The sequence below is a fragment of the Rhinatrema bivittatum genome, chromosome 4, assembly GCF_901001135.1.
Source record: "Rhinatrema bivittatum chromosome 4, aRhiBiv1.1, whole genome shotgun sequence".
NCBI classification, from domain to species: domain Eukaryota; kingdom Metazoa; phylum Chordata; class Amphibia; order Gymnophiona; family Rhinatrematidae; genus Rhinatrema; species Rhinatrema bivittatum.
In genome coordinates, this window is record NC_042618.1 from 311249036 (window position 1) to 311268848 (window position 19813).

General features: G+C 49.3%; 1 protein-coding gene across 1 annotated transcript in view; it reads left to right on the forward strand.

Annotated features, from left to right (window-relative positions):
- GLP2R (glucagon like peptide 2 receptor) overlaps window positions 1–19813 on the forward strand; it is a 226302-nt gene that overhangs the window by 135337 nt on the left and 71152 nt on the right. The window contains exon 7 of the mRNA XM_029600258.1: window positions 18202–18358. Within this exon, the coding sequence (XP_029456118.1) occupies window positions 18202–18358 (157 nt within the window). The remainder of the gene's footprint in view (window positions 1–18201; window positions 18359–19813) is intronic.

Here is a 19813-nt window from a genome sequence, read left to right on the forward strand (position 1 = left end):
GCAAAATCTGACCCGACAGAGGATTATGTACATCTTCCCATTCACCAAGACCATCAACATTTCCTGTGCTTCACCGTTCAGGGATGTCATTATCAATTTCAGGCCTTGCCCTTCGGGCTGGCTACAGCATCCAGAACCTTCTCCAAAGTGTTGGGTTTGTGGCATAGTGTGGACTCTTGGTCGCAGTGGTGATGACTCCTCCCACAGGGAGGGGCCCCATGGGGAACTACAGTGATAGGCTAGACTCAGAAAGCAGACACTGAGGAAGAAAGCTTTATTGTACTGCTGTAGATAGATGATACTTGCACAAGAACAGATAGCACTGTAGTCCAGCGATATTCCAATAAGCTCAGACAGTCTCAGATGTAGATGGTCTCACCCGGATGTAGCAAGGTTGGTAGTGTTCCGCAGAGCGGGATAAGCCGAACCTGAAGGGTGGAAATAGAGAGCTGGAGCATAGAGGTACTCACAGGGAGGCAGTGCAGGAATCCTCCTTGGTAGCAGGTGAAGGAAAGGACTTGAGGTCCATGGTGCAGCATACCCTGAGCTGAAAGGCCCTCAAGGAGTGAGTACCTAGGAGCGCTCATGGATCCTGAAAAAGAAGTAGATAAGACCCCCGAGGAGCAGTTGTTTTAGGTTAGGTAGTAGATAGAAGCGAGAGGCCCCCGAGGAGTGGATGCCCAGAGCTTCCGCAGGAGTGAGGAATCCAAGCGAGCAGCTTAGAAGTGGTCAGAGTAGCAAAACCAAAGTCCTTGCTAACTCATTGAATTGGAGCGGAGCGGAGGCTTAAATACCCGGAGGTACTGACGTCATGCGGTGGGGATGCCCCCGAGGTTCCCGCCATGATGTATTGATAAGCGTAGGCAGCGTTCACACAAGCGCCCTAGGAGGCCACAGGAAGGAGCATGGTGGACGGGGATGCCCATGCTGTGTCAGAGACATCAAGGGTTTTGGCACTCAGCACCGGAGGCAGATATCTTACCCATGGAGGAGGAGAAAGGTAGAAAAGAGGTGAGGCAGAGCGGTCGCAGCCGTCTGTGACCGACGGACGCAACACAAAGTCATAGTGGTCTTAGCAGTGTCTTTGTACAAGGAGGGCGTTCTGTTCCATCCATATCTGGACGAGTGCTAAAGAGAGTCTCTTGGTGTCTCGCAAGGTGATCTTCTTGCTTCAGCTCCTAGGATGGATGGTGAACTTGTCCAAGAGCAGTTTATAGCCATCTCAGATGCTAGAGTATCTCAGCGTGCAATTCAATATGGAGTAGGGCAGGTTGTTTCTGACAGAGAGATGCATTCAGAAGTTAATTACTCAAGTTCAGCCCTTGAGAAGAAACTATTTGCCTGATGATGTTGTCTTACCTGCAAGTCCTGGGATTGATGGCAGCCACATTGGGCATAGTCCCCTGGGCACACATGTGGCCCCTTCAGCACATGTTGCTCTCCTGATGGAATCCGCAGTCACAGGAGTACACAGTAAGACTCCACTTACCACTGGATGTGAACGTCCAGTTGCAGTGGTGGTTACAAGCAGATCATCTTAGGAAAGGGGTTTCTTTGAAGACACTGGATTGGTTAATGCTCATGGCAGATGTGAGGCTTTGGGTTGGAGGGCTGTCGAGTTAGTGGCGCAAGGTCACTGAAATTCAGTGGTCCATCAATCAGTTAGAAGCGCGTGCAATTAGACTGGCATACTTGAAGTTCACCAAGCGGTTGGAAGCTCAGGCATTAAAGATAATGGACAATCCTATGACAGTTTTCTGCGTTATTGCTGGCAGCACCATGGGAAATAAATTCACCTTTTCCCGTGGCGCTATGGTTGCAAAATTGTGCGCCCTGGCCTCAACCGCGGTGGGCAAAAATGCACCTCCGCGATACGGTCGGCTTCACAATTTTGCCCCCCCGCTCTTTTTTTTGCGTGGATCATCAATCTGCTATAAATATAGCAGACTGGTGAATCTAGGCCAAAGTTTGCAACGTCTGGTCTGGGACTTTCTCAGGACCAGTGACTTAGCCATTTGGACCAGCAACATGTGAGTTGGACTCTCTGCCAAATCAGTTAGTTTAGAGAGTGTGAAATTTGATTCCCTGGAGGCTGCGCCTAAATTTTCAGAGAATCTCTGACTTCCTGGATCTATGGATTTCAAAGTCAGTCTTTGAATTGCAGTAGTCTACCCTGGATTTCCAGTTGTCAGATAATTTTGCATTTGTTACTGAAGGCGAATGTGGAAGCCTGGAACAAATATAGCAGGGGACCTGAAAATCTTTTTTTTTTGCTGTGCGGCCAGGGCTCCCTTTGTTCATCTCAGACGTGAGATTAGTAGGCATTGGTGACCTCTAATGGCCAAAAGTTGAATAGCATGTGGCTTTTACTTTAAAAGTGAATAGCACCCAATTTATTCTATTACTGAGGCGTGTAGTGGTGTATGTAGATTTTTATTTTAGCAGTGTGGTTTCTAATGGTATATGTAGATATTATTGAAGCTATTTTATTACTGTGAACGTTAAACTGATCTGTTTGTGCTTGTCAGTAAGATATTTGTATGCACTTTGCTGCTAACCTTGCAGAGTGTTCAGAGTATTATATATTTTATACATTTTTTCCTTGAGCAGCACTTCCAGTACTTATGCTGAGAAGAATCAGGAAGGGTGGTGACATCATTGGTGCTAGCTGTAAAGAATAACAAAGGGGGGGATCTCACCATCTGCAGAACATGTTATGACTGGGGTACTGGACTCTTGGGCTGGCCGTGTGGAGTGAAGGCGGAACGTGAAGGAGACTCTGCAGATATGGAATGGCCAGGAGGCAGCACGGAGCTGGGAGACTGAGCAGGAGCTTCGCCCTGGAAGCCCGAGGTCCCCCGGGAGGGGCCCGTGAGGACCCGGACCGCTGGGACTTAGGAGGGGTCTCCCGGAATGGAGGATCAGCAGCTTGAAGGACAGTCCAAGTTCAGGGCTGGCGGCAGACAAGGAAAACCAATAGACGAACCAATAGACGAACCAGAGTCAGGAACCAGGAAGACAGTCCGAGGGCAAGGCAAGGCTGAGACTGGAACGGAGGCTGGTCAGGAGCGGAGGCTGGAGCAGGAACGGAAGCTGGATCAGGGCTGGAGCAGAAACGGAACAACAACTAGATACTCACACAGGAGTGAACCTCATTGCAAGGCCATCTCTTGGAGCAGGGCCTGGGTTTAAATACCCTGCCAGCGTTTGATGTCACTCTGGGGGCCGGCCGAGGTTTCCTGCAGTCAACTCATAATGTCTATTAGCACAGCTAGGACATGAGAACCCCGTAGGAATCCTCTTGTCCTACAGATTCCCATGCAGCAATTCTCAACCTTTCTTGAGCAATTCTTTCTGTCTCTTGAGCTAATCACTAAGGCCTCTCTGAAATACCATAATTTGATGAATGTGGGTGATTTTAACTTGCACATAGATAACCTAGAACTTTCCACTTCAGATTTCCTCGCATCTGTGTTTTTTCTAGGATTCATGCAAGTAATCATATCTCCCTAATATATGACTTAAAGCAAAAAGTCCCTATAAGAGGATGGAAAGAAATCCAAGACAAAAAAAACCTGACCCGTGAGAATCTGTTTGCAGCACTAGAATATCCATCTGCAGATGAGTCAACCACTTCAGTGAAAGAACAGGTGGATATGCAGAATGCCAACTTAGCAGCCACCTTAGACACGATGCACCACTACAACAAGTCTTATGCCTCACACACAAACAATCACCTTGATACATCCCAGAACTATGAAACCTCAAATATCTAGGATGCAACTGGAAAGATGGTGCAAATCAAACCATGAAGAGGATAAGTCAGAATGTAGATCCCACATGCAATCTATCATCAAGCCATAAATACCACAAAAAAACAGCACTTCTCTCAAGCCATCAAGTAGGCTGCAAAATCAAACAAGCATCTATCCCAAACAGTAAACAACCTTCTCCAATCCCCATCACAGCAGAATCCATTTTCCCTGCAAAGACTTTGAAATTTAGTTGAAATGACAAAATCAAGGGACTCTCCAAGGCCCTGAGTAGTGTTTTAACAGTCTTTAAGATAAACAGTAATAAGTAACCACACTGGATGACGAATGTGGTCCAAGACAACTTTAGTGATAATTGATTTTAGATTGCAATGAAAGACAATTTATAAGTCCTTGTTCAATACAGTCCATTACATAAGCCTTTGTGACTCTATACTGATGGTTTAATCTGATTCTTTTGTTTCCACATCTCATCCCAATTTCAGGGACAGTTTTGGAGCTTCCTCCCAAATTGGTGGCCCTGATATTTGAATTAGTCTAAATGGCATAATTCAAAGTTCCATTTCTCTTATCTTGATTCAGATGTCATGAATAGGCTTCTTACTTCTTATCCAACTTCCTCTCAGAATATCCTGATATTGTAGGAGTTAACACCAGATGAGTGTCATGTTTCTCTTTTCTTCTTATTGTCTCTCCTCCTTCCAGAAATGAATGAAGATCCATTTCTTGTATGACCTCTGAAGAGTCGCTGGAGCTCTTTGGGTGAGAGACTCCTCTGGAAAACTCCTTTCACAACGATGGTAACTAAATTCTCTTGGCCAAAAGGAATTTAGTTAGCTAGTAAAAATGAAAAACAATCTTCAACATGCATCAAAAAGAAGGAAGGGTGGATAAAAATCTTCTTTCAACAAAAATGACACACAAGACCAGAAGGAAATAATATTCCTTAAAATTGGGAAAAGAGGCACCCCCCTCTACCTTCCATACCCAGGCCTTAATCCGTAAGGTTCAAAGGGCCCTCTCCCCAAAACAAGAATAAACAAAACAGGAGCAGGAACAGCGCAGACGTGCCTCCTGAAAAAGATAACTAAAAATCCACCCTCTCTTTAGATATTTCCCTCTTTTATATCAGTAAGAAGCAACCAATACAGCAGCCCACATGGGGAAGCGGTAAAACACTTGAAATGCTTTATCTCTACCCTCCCTAATGGTATAGTCTTCTTAGTAGAGACCCAATAGGGCTCTCCACATTAGCAAGGAAAGGCTTTGCAGGTCAGGATGGGCAACCAAAATTGTCAACTTCTCCCTCTCAGAGAATCTGATTCCAAAAATACTAAAAAATGTTGTGGTGCATCCTCTACTTAAAAATAACACCCTTGACCAGGACAGGCTAGAAAACTACCATCCAATTTCAAACATCCCTCTTCTGGAAAAATTGGTGGAACAGGCTTTTTGCAACCAATTGAATGAATGGTTGGAAGAGAGAACCTGGCTAGATCCTTGCCAATCCAGCTTCAGAGCCAGCTATGAGACAGAGACAGCACGCGTGTCCTTTCTAGATAATTTCTACAGGAACCATAACAGGGACCTCATCTTACTACTAAATTTCTTGATGGCATTTGACATGATCAATCATCCCATTATGCTATCATGGTTAGAAGAAACAGGCCTTAGTGGGAAAATGCTAGCCTGGTTCAAATTTTACTAAACAGGAAGAAATCCATTCAGTTTGCTGGGTCCTTCTCTCCACCCTGGATCCTCATCAGTTGGTTACCACAAGGATTCATTCTGTTTCAAATTCTTTTTAACATTAATTGCAAGCCACTGGCAAATTCTACATCGACACAGACAATGTGCAGTTTCTCATACCTTTAAAACTGGATCTTCAAACAACTGTGAAAAAACTATGTACATCCCTCACAGCCATCCAATGTGGCACCATGAGTGGTGGGTGCCTGGCCAGAGAACAGACTCAGTCTGGACTTATGGCTGTTTCCTGATAAGCTTTTTATTAATCACAGAAAAATTTAACAAAAGCAGATCTGCTTACCTTAGTTCTCAAAAAAAAAAAAAAGACAGTATTATTGGCCTTCCCTAGGCTCCTTCTCTTTCCTCAGACCCTTGTGTTCTCCCTGGGCCTAGCTCCTTATTTCCTTATAAGGAGAGCACCTTCAGAGCTGAACTCCCTTCCTTTCTGTGGCTTAAGGTGAACCAGGCCAAATACCTGGTCCCGGGCTTTTAAGGGTGGTCTAACATCACTCCTTCACATACTCCCCCTCAACTTGACCATGTTAGGTTGAATGTCTGCCACTACCCGGGTTAACTCCTAGGAAAATAAATCATCCTTCCTATTTTATGATTCTGCTTGTCAAGCAGCCTCCCAACCATCAGAGGTACTCTGGGAATTACTCCTACCCTCTTTCCAGCATTAGTCTCAATGACCTCATGACTCGGCAAATCCCTGCTTATTTAGCCCTGCATCCATCTAGACTCAGGGCCTTGTCATTGAGTCTCCTAGGCTCCTTGCTTGCCCCCTTCTCTGTATACCTTATGGGTCTCCGCAGCCTTTACAAAGCCTTCTTGTCTTTGTATATCTTGTGGCTCTCCGTAGCCTTCTGCCTTGTGGCTTTCCAAAGCCTTCGGGTTTCCAAGTTTACCTTGTAGCTTCCTATGTCCAGGCTTGCCTTGTGGCTTCCCCAAGCATTCTGTCTTGAGCTTGCTCTCTGGCTCTCTAGCCATCTGTCCCAAGCTTGCCAGTATTAGTAATGTCTTGTTCCACTGTTCCAGTGTTCCTCCCCTGACCTTGGTTCCTGCCTGAGCTCCAGACCCACCAGACGTCAGCCTCCAGCCCTGCAGCCTGCATCTCAAGTCCACTCTGGCTTCTGTCTCCAGTCCTGCCTGACATCAGCCTACAGCCCTGCAGCCTGCCTCTTCAGTCCTGCCTGACTTCTGTCTGCAGCCCTGCAGCCTGCATCCCCAGGCCTGTTCAGCTTCAACTGAGCTTGCTCTTCTCCCCTCAGGATTCCAGTCCAGCTTTAGCCATCGGTCTCCACCCTTGTTTAAGTCCTGTCGGCCACCAGAACCCTCAACTTGCAGGGAAGGTGGCTGGTATAGGCCAAAGATTCCCTAGAGTAGTCTGCCTCTGGAGTCCTTGACTGTTCCCGTGGGGGTCCCCAAGCCTATCTGGGTCTTCAACCCTATCACCTATACTCTTTTTCTACCCTATCTGAAAATGTATCTTTTCTACAGAGAGTAGAATTAGTATGACAAGGAAGGGGAAGATAAGCCAGAGGGGGAAGATAAGCCAGACAAGGAAGGGGAAGATAAGCCAGAGGTTATATTCCCCTTCCTTGTCTGTATATATCTGTGGCCCAACTCAAGGGAACTATTTTCAAGAAGGGCTTGCTTAGGTTTTCTAGGGTTACCCTCCCCCTTACTTTTTGGGGAACCAGTTAAGGGTTCTTGGAATGCCCTTGGTTCCCTCTGAACCATGTCACCAAGCAAAGTTAAAACAGTAAAGTTCCTGGCAGTCTTTAGACACTGAGACCTCTCAGATTTTCTTCTTGGGTACTGCCTCCATGGTCTGGATGTCCTTGAGTCTGTGCAGTATAATTTTGCAACGACCCATGGAGAGGCTTCCAAAGGAGATGTTTCAATGCAGTCTGGGTTGGCCTTGCTGGCTGTGAACTGGCCCCATAGAATCTCAAACTCAGGATAATCTCATCTCATACGAACAGGGTTGGAAGCTTGGGAAGAATATCCACTTCAACATAGGCTTGCTCTGCTGAGGTCATCAGTAAGATCTGACTGGTGAGGTACTATTGCTGGTCATCATGTATGCAGATGAGCCCACTCTGGGCTAGATCTTTACAGATGAGAGTCTTTCTGCATCCTGTATCCACCAGAGCTTGGGTGGGAACCTCAATCAGCTCAACTGAGATCCCAAAGTCTGAAAGTCCCCCCATGTAGATAATCCACCAAATTACAGCTTTGCATCTTTGCAAAATTAAATGTCTACTCGTGCTCCCACTCTTCATTCTCAGGTTGGGGATAGTCCTTGACAACATGCTCTTTTGCTCCACAATTAGAGCAAGCCTATGGGACTTGCTCCGCTTTGATTTCAACAGTTCCTGAAAAGGATTTGTTGTTCTCTTCCTTCATTCAACTGCGCTCCCCTTTGTAGAGCTTTGCTAGTTTGTGCTCCCATTCTAGATCCTGAAGCCATGAGCAATCCTTGACAGCGTGGTCTTCCACCATGCAGTATGATCATGCCTGCAGGGCTTGCTCCACTTTAACTTTACCACTTCCTACAAAAGGTTCTTCATTTTCTTCCTTATGTCTATTCCTGGCACAAAGTGAACAAAAGGAAAAAGTATCCAGACCGTTACTACTCAGGTGGGCAGGTACCTCCGAGACTTCTTTCCTCTTCCAATTCCGAAGTCATCCCTGCTTTGAAAGTCCTCTTTTGTCAGTGTATGCTTTAGCCCCTAGTGCTGGCTGTGTTATCAGAATGACATCCATGACTTTGCTTCCTTGGTGTGGCAGGCCTTCCCAATCTGGTCACTAGATGTCATCGTCCCTGTCCTTAGAACACACTAAGTAAGAAGCCATCCATCAATCTCAGTCCCTCCCAAATGGAGGTTCTGGATTGGATGTGTTGCGACCCCAGGTCGGCCCCGGGGTCGGCACTCACCTGTGGCGCAGCCCAGACCCGTCCCCGGGCCGGTCCCGGGGTCTGCACGCATCCGTGGGGCGACCCAGGCCCACTCCCACTCGCTCTGCCCTGCACGGGCCTCTAACGCCGTGCTCCTGCTCCGGAGGAGCAGACGGCGCCTCGATGCGGCTGGCTCCGCCCCCTAGTTGTGCGCTCGCGGCTGAGCTTCACTCTTAAAGGGGCCAGCGCGGGAAAGGCCGGGGACTGCCTCCGATGACGTCAGACGCTGCAGGGCTATTTAAGCCCTGCAGTTGCTCCTCTTCTCCGCCTTGCAACGAGGTTCCCAGGTGTTCCTGTCTCCAGTTGCTGCCTTCCTGTGTCGTCTTGGTCTCCGCTTGGCTTTTGACTTCGGACTGGCTTGTAGTAATCCTCTGGCTCCTGACCCTGGACTGGCTTACGGTGACTCTCTGGCTTTTGACCTCGGACTGGCTTACGGTGATCCCTTGTTTCCTGGCTCTGGACTGGCAAGCGACGATTCTCTGGCACACGACTCTGGATTGGCAAGCGACGATTCTTTGGCACACGACTCTGGACTGGTGAGCGACGACCCTCTGGCACTCGACCTTGGACTCCGTCTGACTCGGCCCCCGCGGGCCCTCCTAAGTCCCAGCGGCCGGGTTCCTACGGGCTCCTCCTGGGGGGACTCCGGCTTCCAGGGTGAATCTCCTAAGTCCCAGCGGCCGGACTCCTAAGAGCTCCTCTTGGGGGAGGATCGGCTTCCAGGGCGAAGATCTTCACACCACTGCGCCAGTTCCACCGTCCCCTTCTTCCTCGCCAAAGCCCTTGGTCGCATAGGGCTTCCTTGGTTCTTCCTTTGGCCATCCACGAGCCCGTCCTCGCCGCCTCCCGGTCGGGACCACTGCTGCAACCTCTCTCAGCAGTTCATCCTTTGGTTCCAGTCGGCCCAAGGGTCCACGAATCTAACAGATTGCAAGGCCATGGACCCGGCGGACCTTGCCGGCCTGAAGGCCATTCCGGGCATCGCCCAGAAGCTACAGCAGCAACAGATTTGCTTGGAAAATCTGATGTTAACCGTACAACGGCTAGCGGACCGCGTAGAAGGGGCTCCGACCACCAGCACTGCGGCATCCGTCTCCCAGGCCAGCTCTGGACCTCCCGCTCCCGTACAGATGCCGGCTCCATCCCGGTATTCTGGGGATCCCAAGGCGTGTCGAGGCTTCCTCAACCAGTGTTACATTCGCTTTGATTTGCTGCCAGCACAATTTCCCTCCGATCGGGTCAAAACGACGTACATAATCTCCCTCCTGGATGGGAGGCCTTTATCTTGGGCATCGGCCCTCTGGGAGCGCCAGGATTCCCGACTGAACAACTTAGTACAGTTCATTACATCCTTCCGTAGAGTCTTCGATGAACCCTCTCGGGCCTCCACGGCTGCCTCAGAATTACTTCAGTTAAGACAAGGGAATCGGGCCCTGGAGGAGTATGCCATGGAGTTCCAGACTCTTGCCATGGAATTGGCGTGGGGAGCCGACAGTCTGCACGGCATTTTTATGGAGGGACTTTCCCCACGTCTCCAGGATGAGCTCGCTGGTCGAGATCTTCCGGACGATCTTCAAGAGCTCATCGAGCTGGCTGGTCGGGTAGACCGGCGTATACAACGCCGATTTCGAGAGCGACGACCCGCCCAGGGACAGACCGTCCGCAAGACCACTCCACCTAGTACCCGGCCTTCCCCGCCTGCAGTCCCGACCACCTCGGCAGAAGAGCCTATGCAATTGGGGCGAGGTCCTCTGTCTTCTGAAGAGCGGAGACGCCGTCGCACCCAAGGTCTGTGTCTCTATTGTGGGGGCAAGGGACATTTCCTGGCTCGCTGTACCGAGCGTCCGGGAAACGCCCGAACCTAGAGTCTAGTGGGGAGTTGACTCTAGGCAATATCTCCCCCAACTCCCCATTTACCGTACCGGTACGACTCTGTCTCCCCGGAGGAGGATTTGACACTTTAGCCCTGCTAGACTCTGGGTCCGGGGGGAATTTCATCCTCCAAGAACTGGTGCAGCAGCTCCAGCTCGGGATCCTGCCCCAGGAACCGCCCGTGTGTGTCTCTTCCATCCAGGGGATTCCACTTCTGGGTACCATCTCCACTCGCACAAGTCCTCTGAAGCTTCAGGTTGGCGTCCTGCATAAGGAGGAGATCTCCTTTCTTATTCTTGAAAAGTCTATTCACCCAGTAGTCCTGGGCCTACCCTGGCTCAGGGAACACTCGCCAGTGATAGATTGGGGGTCGCTTCAGATTACGTCCTGGGGTTCGGCGTGCCTCCATCGTTGTCTCCCCGCTCGTCCTTTGCAGACGCTGCCTCTCCTCACGACCTCCTTGACGGTTCCACCACAGTACCACGCCTTCAGGGACGTCTTTTCCAAAGAAAAAGCGGAACTACTCCCGGAGCATCGGCCCTTCGACTGCGCAATCAATTTGCTGCCCGGAACCTCACCGCCCCGCGGTAGAGTTTATCCCCTGTCTCTGCCGGAGACCAAGGCTATGTCAACATATATTAAAGAGAACCTGGACCGGGGCTTTATCAGGCCATCGAATTCCCCGGCAGGCGCCGGGTTCTTCTTCGTAGGGAAGAAGGATGGGTTGCTTCGTCCTTGTATCGATTACTGAGGGCTGAATCAGATCACTCAATGAGATCGCTACCCACTGCCCCTGATCCCGGAGCTCCTAGATCGTCTTCAAGGGGCCCGAGTATTCACCAAACTGGACCTCAGGGGGGCGTACAATCTCGTGCGGATCCGTCCGGGAGACGAGTGGAAGACCGCTTTCAACACCAGGGACGGCCATTACGAATACCTCGTCATGCCATTCGGTCTCTGTAACGCGCCGGTGGTATTCCAAAATCTGATGAATGAGGTTCTGCGCGATCTCTTGTACACCTCGGTCATCGTATACCTTGACGACGTGCTGATTTTCTCTCGGGATCTTGAGACACATCGCCAACATGTTCGCCAAGTTTTACTGAAGTTACGGGAGAATCGCTTGTATGCCAAGCTAGAGAAATGCCAATTCGAGCAAGAATCCCTGCCCTTCCTGGGGTACATCATATCGTCTACCGGGTTCCGCATGGATCCAGAGAAAGTGGCCGCCATTAAGAATTGGCCGCAACCATTGGGTGTGAAAGCACTCCAGCGCTTTTTAGGATTCACCAACTTTTACCGCCACTTCATCCCGCACTATTCCACTCTGGTGGCTCCTTTAACCGCCCTGACTCGCAAGGGGGCAGATGCGCGACGGTGGATGTCGGCCGCAGTACAGGCCTTCCACGATCTCAAGGAGGCTTTCCTGCAGGATACCTGCCTCCGACATCCGGACCCCCTACGCCAATTCGTAGTGGAGGTTGACGCCTCTGATGTGGCCGTGGGGGCTGTGTTGGACCAAATCTCCAAGAACGGCCAATCCAGGCCATGGTGATACTTCTCTCGCAAGTTTTCGCCCGCCGAAAAGAATTATGGAACTGGTGACAAGGAACTACTGGCCATCAAATTGGCCTTTGAGGAGTGGCGCCAGTGGCTGGAGGGGGCGCAGCATCCTATCCTGGTTTACACCGACCACAAGAATTTGGAGTACTTGTCTCACGCTCAGCGGCTCAACCCCCGGCAGGCGCGCTGGTCCCTCTTCTTCAGTCGTTTCAATTTCTCCATTCACTACCGACCAGCGGCCAAAAATGTTAGGGCGGACGCCCTCTCCCAGGCCACAGAGATCGAGGATACCGTGGAGCCTCCTCGATACATTCTGGACCCCGCCAAAGTACAACTGGCCGCCTCTGAGCTAGGAGCCGCAGGGAGGACGGTGATTCCCGTTCGGTCTAGGAGAAAGGTCTTAGCATGGGCCCACAACTCCTTGACGGCTGGCCACCCAGGGATTGCCCGTACTCTGGAGCTATTGAAGGAATTCTACTGGTGGCCACGGATGAGGGAGGATGTCCGCCTCTATGTACAATCATGTCCTACGTGCACACAGCAGAAACCATTACCAGGCCGGCCCTGGGGTCTTCTCCAGCCTCTCCCTATTCCCGCGGAACCATGGACTCACGTTTCCACAGATTTCATCGTAGAGTTACCTCCGTCCGATGGAAAAACCGTGATCTGGGTCACGGTCGATCGGTTCTCTAAGATGGCCCATTTTGTGCCCCTTGCTAAACTACCTACAGCTCCTGAATTGGCTGACTTATTCGTCCAGCATATCTTTCGCCTCCATGGACTACCCCTGCACATTACCTCAGATCGAGGGCCCCAATTCACAGCAAAATACTGGAGGGCTCTTTGTAAAAAATTTGGGGTACAGCTGGACCTAACCACGGCCTTTCACCCTCAGGGCAACGGGCAGGTTGAACGAACAAACCGCACTCTAAAGGCCTTCCTCCGAGCTTTTGTAGGGGAGCTCCAAGATAACTGGGTCGCTCTCCTGCCATGGGCCGAGTTTTCTTATAATCGACACAAACACTCTGCTACGCTACAGTCCCCTTTCTAGTTGGTCTACGGGAAGGTTCCCAAGCCTCCTCTGCCTCTGTCTGTGACGGTCTCCTCTCCGGGAGCACAACTGACAGCAAGCCAGATCCACCACCTCTGGTGCTCTACGCAGGAGAGACTCCGCAGAGTTACAGCTCGGTTTAAGGAGTATGCAGATCGGTCTCGGCGGCCCGCTCCAGTTTTGCTACCCGGGTCTAAGGTTTGGCTGAGTACCAAGCACATCCAGCTACGTACTCCTTCCATGAGGCTGGCACCTCGCTACATTGGACCCTTCCCGGTAGCCGAACGCATAGGGGCAGTGTCCTACAGATTACGCCTGCCCTCTACCCTTCGGATTCATGATGTCTTCCATGTTTCCCTTCTGAAACCATTGGTTCTATCCCGGTTCCGGACCCTGCCGCCTCAGCCCACCGATGCCTCCACAGCCCAGGGAGATACTTATACGGTGAAGGAGGTCCTGGATGTGCGTTGTCGCCGCCATCGGTGGGAGTACCTATTGTCCTGGGAGGGCTATGGCCCAGAAGAAAATTCTTGGGAACCCTCCTCGCATATCCTGGATAAGGACCTGCTTCGCCAGTTCCATCTGGCTCACCCAGTGAAGCCGCGACCCCCGGGGAGGGGGTGTAGGAGGGGGGGTACTGTTGCGACCCCGGGTCGGCCCCGGGGTCAGCACTCACCCATGGCGCGGCCCAGACCCGTCCCCGGGCCGGTCCCGGGGTCTGCACGTATCCGTGGGGCGACCCAGGCCCACTCCCACTCGCTCTGCCCTGCACGTCTGAAGCTAACGCCGCGCTCCTGCTCCGGAGGAGCAGACGGCGCCTTGATGCGGCTGGCTCCGCCCCCTAGTCGCGCGCGCGGCTGAGCTTCCCTCTTAAAGGGGCCAGCACGGGAAAGGCCGGGGACTGCCTCCGATGACGTCAGACGCTGCAGGGCTATTTAAGCCCTGCAGTTGCTCCTCTTCTCCGCCTTGCAACGAGGTTCCCAGGTGTTCCTGTCTCCAGTTGCTGCCTTCCTATGTCGTCTTGGTCTCCGCTTGGCTTTTGACTTCGGACTGGCTTGTAGTAATCCTCTGGCTCCTGACCCTGGACTGGCTTATGGTTACTCTCTGGCTTTTGACCTCGGACTGGCTTACGGTGATCCCTTGTTTCCTGGCTCTGGACTGGCAAGCGACGATTCTCTGGCACACGACTCTGGATTGGCAAGCGACGATTCTTTGGCACACGACTCTGGACTGGTGAGCGACGACCCTCTGGCACTCGACCTTGGACTCCGTCTGACTCGGCCCCCGCGGGCCCTCCTAAGTCCCAGCGGCCGGGTTCCTACAGGCTCCTCCTGGGGAGAATCCGGCTTCCAGGGTGAATCTCCTAAGTCCCAGCAGCCGGACTCCTACGAGCTCCTCTCGGGGGAGGATCGGCTTCCAGGGCGAAGATCTTCACACCACTGCGCCAGTTCCACCGTCCTCTTCTTCCTCGCCAAAGCCCTTGGTCGCATAGGGCTTCCTTGGTTCTTCCTTCGGCCATCCACGAGCCCGTCCTCGCCGCCTCCCGGTCGGGACCACTGCTGCAACCTCTCTCAGCAGTTCATCCTTTGGTTCCGGTCGGCCCAAGGGTCCACGAATCTAACAGGATGTGTCAATGCTATTTTGCCCAGCTATGCTAATGTTCAGGGGTTCAGTTTGAGGAAGCAAGAGAAGAGTAAATATGTATTTTTTCCACTCTGAAGTGGGGCCTCCCAGCTTCACCCAAAGGAGTTTATTTTAGAAGTGATACCTTCTAGTCCACTTCCTGCCTGAGGATCCTTTACAGAGGGATAGATTAATAAGCCTGATACCCTTTGGGTCAAAAGACTTGTGAGCCTATTCTAAACCCTAGGTAGGCAAGCACCAGTGATGGATCCTTTTGCGAGAGACAGTAAAGACAGAAGAGATATCCAGCTTTACTATAAGAAGTATGTTTTGAACTTAGGCAAAGTGGGGAGGTTTTTGGATCCCCCTTTCCCACTGGGATTTCAGTGCCGGAGTAATAACCTGATCCAACTGACTTTTCCTTAAGAGAAATCTCCCAGAAATATCAGAGAGTAAGAGATGCAAGAACAACTAAACTAAAGGAAGGAAGAGCAAGATTAGGAGATCCAATCCGGACCAGGACAAGCTGGGTGTCCAAAGTTTAAAGGTAGGATTTTTGCAGTAAATTTGGGGATACCTCCACTAGGATTTCCATACAGCCACTGGGAGAGTTATGTGCATTTAAAATCACCATGGGCTCTACCCAGAAGTCTGGATTAAAGACATCTACCTACAGAGGAAAAACAGTAATGTGCCATCAGTCAGATGTAAATTAATACTTCTGGACAATGGACTTTAATTTATTATTAGTAATCAATAAACTTTATTTTAACACTCAGACCTGGTCCTGTCTGCTTATTACAGCCTCTCACCTCATGGGAAGCATCACTACAGCACAGACACACTGGCAACCTTTTTCCATTTTCTGGGCTATAAGCGAGAGCTCCCCCCCCCCCCCAGGGATTGAGAGTCAGCGTGGGATGGAATGGTTAGCCAGGGCAGCCCCAGAATATATAAATTAGTTGTATTCCCTTAGAAGGAACAATCCCTTCAAAAAAGGGGTTACATTGGTATAAAAATCTTTGGTAAATGACCTCTCCTTCCACAACTGAAACAAGTTGGGAAGTCTGGGGGCTGTGACCTGAATATGGAACCATAGCTGTCCTGCTCTAATGACCAGTGTTGGGGGGCCCTGCATTCTCACTGCTGCAATGGGGAGACTGTGAAGGTTGTCTTTCTAGCTTCCTCACCAATTCTGGCGTCTACTGAGTCTGATAAAAGGCGTCCGCTACTTCTAATGCTTTCTTCAGTGTGAGCCCTGTTAGGATTCGTGGGTTTCGTGGACCCTTGGCGTGAGGTGGATGTTGATGCTACCTGAGGGGGATGGGCCCCACAGGTCCACACCATTGGGAGGCGAGATCAGCTGCAGCAAGGACACGACTATAGTTTAGAGTAGTGAGAATGTCCTGCGTCATTGCCACGTGATCGCAGGTACATGCACCAGGATATACTTTGTGGTGCCCCAAGGAGCAGGACGGAGAGACACAGTCCGAGGGAGTCACAGTACTAGGCAGGGCTGAAGGTATGATGTACCAGAAAGGAAGCTCCTGGGCAGAGGTGTGCTGGGCAGGCCCAGAGGAGCGGGGAGCGCGGAGACAGGATCTCTGAAAAGGTAATGCGGAGACTGTCCCGAGGGGCGGGACAGCACAGCAATAGAGTCTCTGGTGATGACGTAGAGGCTGCCCTGAGGAGCGGAGAAGCACAGAGTCAAGTCTCTGATGTAGTGGTGTAAACTGCCCCGAGGAGCAGGGAGCTTAGAGCAAAGCCACTGGTGTAATGACGTGAAGACTGCCCTGAGGAGCGGGGAAGTGTAGGATCAAAGTCTCTGATGAAGTGACGTAGGGGCTGCCCTGAGAAGCGGGGAAGTGTAGAGAAGGGATCTCTGATGGCAGTGCTGAGGCAACCCCGAGGAGTGGAGAAGCGTAGAGAAGGGATCTCTGATGGCAGTGCTGAGGCAACCCCGAGGAGTGGAGAAGCGTAGAGATGGGATCTCTGAAGACAGTGCTGAGGCAACCCCAAGGAGCAGAGAAGCGAATCGGCGGAATCTCTGCCTTCAGGAGACCTGCTTGCGCTTCCTTCAGGAGACCTGGTCTCCAGGCTTCTCTGACTATAGTTGCAGCCACGCGCGTATCTACTAAAATCCCGCGTACTTTTGTTGGCGCCTGGAGCGCCAACAAAAGTACGCCAACGCGCCGTTTTTGAAAATCTACCCCATTGTGCATAGCATGCTATTTAGTGTGCACGCTAAGCTTTAGTGCATAGGCCCTCCAGGGGGCGATTTTCAAATTGCCCAATGGGATGCAAAGTTTGCTGGTACTTTGTATCTGCAAACCTATCCAATTATCAAAGTTAAAGTACACACATACTTTCCTTTTGAAAATTGCCATAGGTGCAAAATACATGACGACCTTAACCTGCTTTTTTGCATGAGTAAACTTTCTATGGAAAATAAGGGCCAAATTTGAAAATACAATTTACACGTGTTATTTTCCAATTATACCCAAAACATACCTCCAGGGATGACTCCATTACATGCCATTAAAAGTACGGCTTACGTGAAACAGCACATGTGCTTTTAGCCGCTTAGAGGGGGTAGATAACTTTTTATCTATATGGATGCCTTTGAAAATTGCCCTCTTTGGGAGCAGTTTTTGTAAATGCCCACACTGAGATGAAAGTCCATGGGTACTTTTACCCGCATTCTTTGCAACACTTTTCAAATGGAAAATATGAGCATGCCTTCCCTTTGAAAATTGCCTCGAGGGGGGCGAGGGAGTACTTGCAGAGATTTTAATCATTTTTTTCCGTAGATACCTTTTCTCCTTGAAAATAATTTGAATGTAGATTTGAAAACCTAATTATACGTCTTATTTCCTTTCCCTAACCTAAACACACCCCTAGGAATTCCTGCTGCTTATCTGTTTTCGATCCCCATATGTCCTTTCACCCAGGCAAGGGGTAGGCAGTTTTCGGGCATCCAGTTTAGCTGGGTAAATAGGTAGTCACTTGCTTCTGAAAATCACTCTTCGTCCACGGCCTTTCCAAGGTGCTACTAAAAATGACCAGAATTTTTTCTAGAGGTTTGTAGTGGAGTTGCTATGTTGCTCCTAAAAGGTAGTTGAAAAAATATTGTTAGCGCAATAAAAAGGTATTGCCTACAACTAATTTCTTGATCCTTGTGAGATTTGTTAATTCTGCGGACGTTTATCTGGAAAAGATCACTGAAAAGTGTTATTCTTTTGTAACTCTTCAATGCCATTCTGCACTAGGCAAGGATGACAGCAAGAAATATGTTTTTAAATTCAGACTGCATTGCAACGAGTGTCAAAACCTCCAATTAATGCGATCATATTTCCTGATGTCATGATGTCTAGAGGCAAGAATGTCACATGTTGATGCTACTGCGATGTGCTGCGCTGATCACCGATTCCAGGGCCAAGGGTCCATATTCCCCACTACTATTGAGTTTTGACTGAGGTCTTTATTTATTTTATGTTTTATTTATCGGCTTTATATACTATTTTTCTGCGCTCAGTCAAAGCGGTTCACAGATGTCTTTAGCACCTTCCATGAGATGATAAACCTCTTCTATTCTTTTTCTACAGATTTCCACCATGTGTCGCGTTGTTCCAGCTCTCATGCATTATTTTGTGGGAGCCAACTTCTTCTGGCTACTGGTGGAGGGAATTTACCTGCATACTCTACTGGTGTCTACATCACCAGGGAGGCCCCTGTTATACAGATACGTTCTGATTGGATGGGGTAAGCAACGAGGCCTCTTAACTTACTCATATGCACAAAGTGGATTTTACAGTGCAAAAGACAAGGCATGCCAACTCTCCCCCCTTCAGGAGGGAGACCTCTTCTCATTTTGCCCGAGAAACTCCCATTTTTCTCTCTCTTCCTGAATTTTCACATCCTCTGTTTGACTCTGTTAGATCCTATTATTCTGATTATGCCTGTGTCTGATCCTGCACAACTCTTGTTTCATGTGTCGGATTTATCATTGTTCATCTAGTCAGGTACATAGACTGCTGGTAATGCAGTTCTTTTGTTTCCTTACCCCTTTTATTGTAACCTTGATAATATCCTGCACATCTAGGAATGAGAAAAGAGGCAGAGAGACCACACTGAGCTTACTCACACCCTGTTGTCAGCACATAGGAAAGGCACAAATCCAGGGATGCTTGCCTACATCCCAAACCCTAAACATGTTCTTTTTTTTAACTTTGTAAACACATGTTGGTTGTGTAATGCCTTAGGATTGCCATAAGTAATGGAAAAAGAAAACTAGAAGTCAGTTATTCTGAGTACCACAAATCAGACATTTACCAATAGGTACTGTATGTGTTGGAATGTTATAGAATTTTATAGAATAAAATTAAAAGCTGTTTACTTTCTCTTTCTCATTGTACACTTTGTATGATGTATTACCATAAAAAACATAGAGGTTGATATTCAGTACCACTTGGCTGGATAATTTCAGACTTATCCGGCTAAATGTTACTGTTTAAATATTTGGCTGTGTTCTGCGGCTGCCATTTAGCCAGATAACTACTTATCCAGCTAAATAGTAATCTGGCAAAGTGGTGGACAGGATAGGTGCATTCTGGGTTGTGGCTACTTATCTGGCATCCCGGAGTGACCCGTGAACAGGTTTTTTCTATTTCAGATCCAATAATATGGAACTCTATCCCATTCACCCTAAGTTCCTTATCTAACATTAAGGATTTTAGAAAGGCCATAAAGCTTTATTTGCTTAATCAAGCATTTAAAGATCTAGGCGAATCTTTAATGATTTCTCCATTCTTTCTTTTCCACTTATTACATCTTCCCTCCAATTAGATTTTTATCCATACTTTAATATCCAGGCTTTGTATTGATTATGTTTTATATGTTTTGTTTTTATCTGTTGTTTTATTATCATTGTACTATTTGTAATCCACCACGAACAATGGAGGGTGCAGGCAATAAGCCCTTTTCAAATAAACAAACAAACAAATACATAAAGTTGCTGTTATGTTTGGCGGTTCACATAGGGCCCAGCAAGCCACATCACTCACCCCCGATGCCATCAGCAAACAAATGCGGCTGAATGCAGCTCAGGATGCTGCTATACGGTCACTCCCCTGACCTCCCATAGGTATGCACATGCCTGACGCTCACCCTCTTAAAGGGCCAGCTGCAGGAAAACTGCCTCTGCACTCCCTGATAACA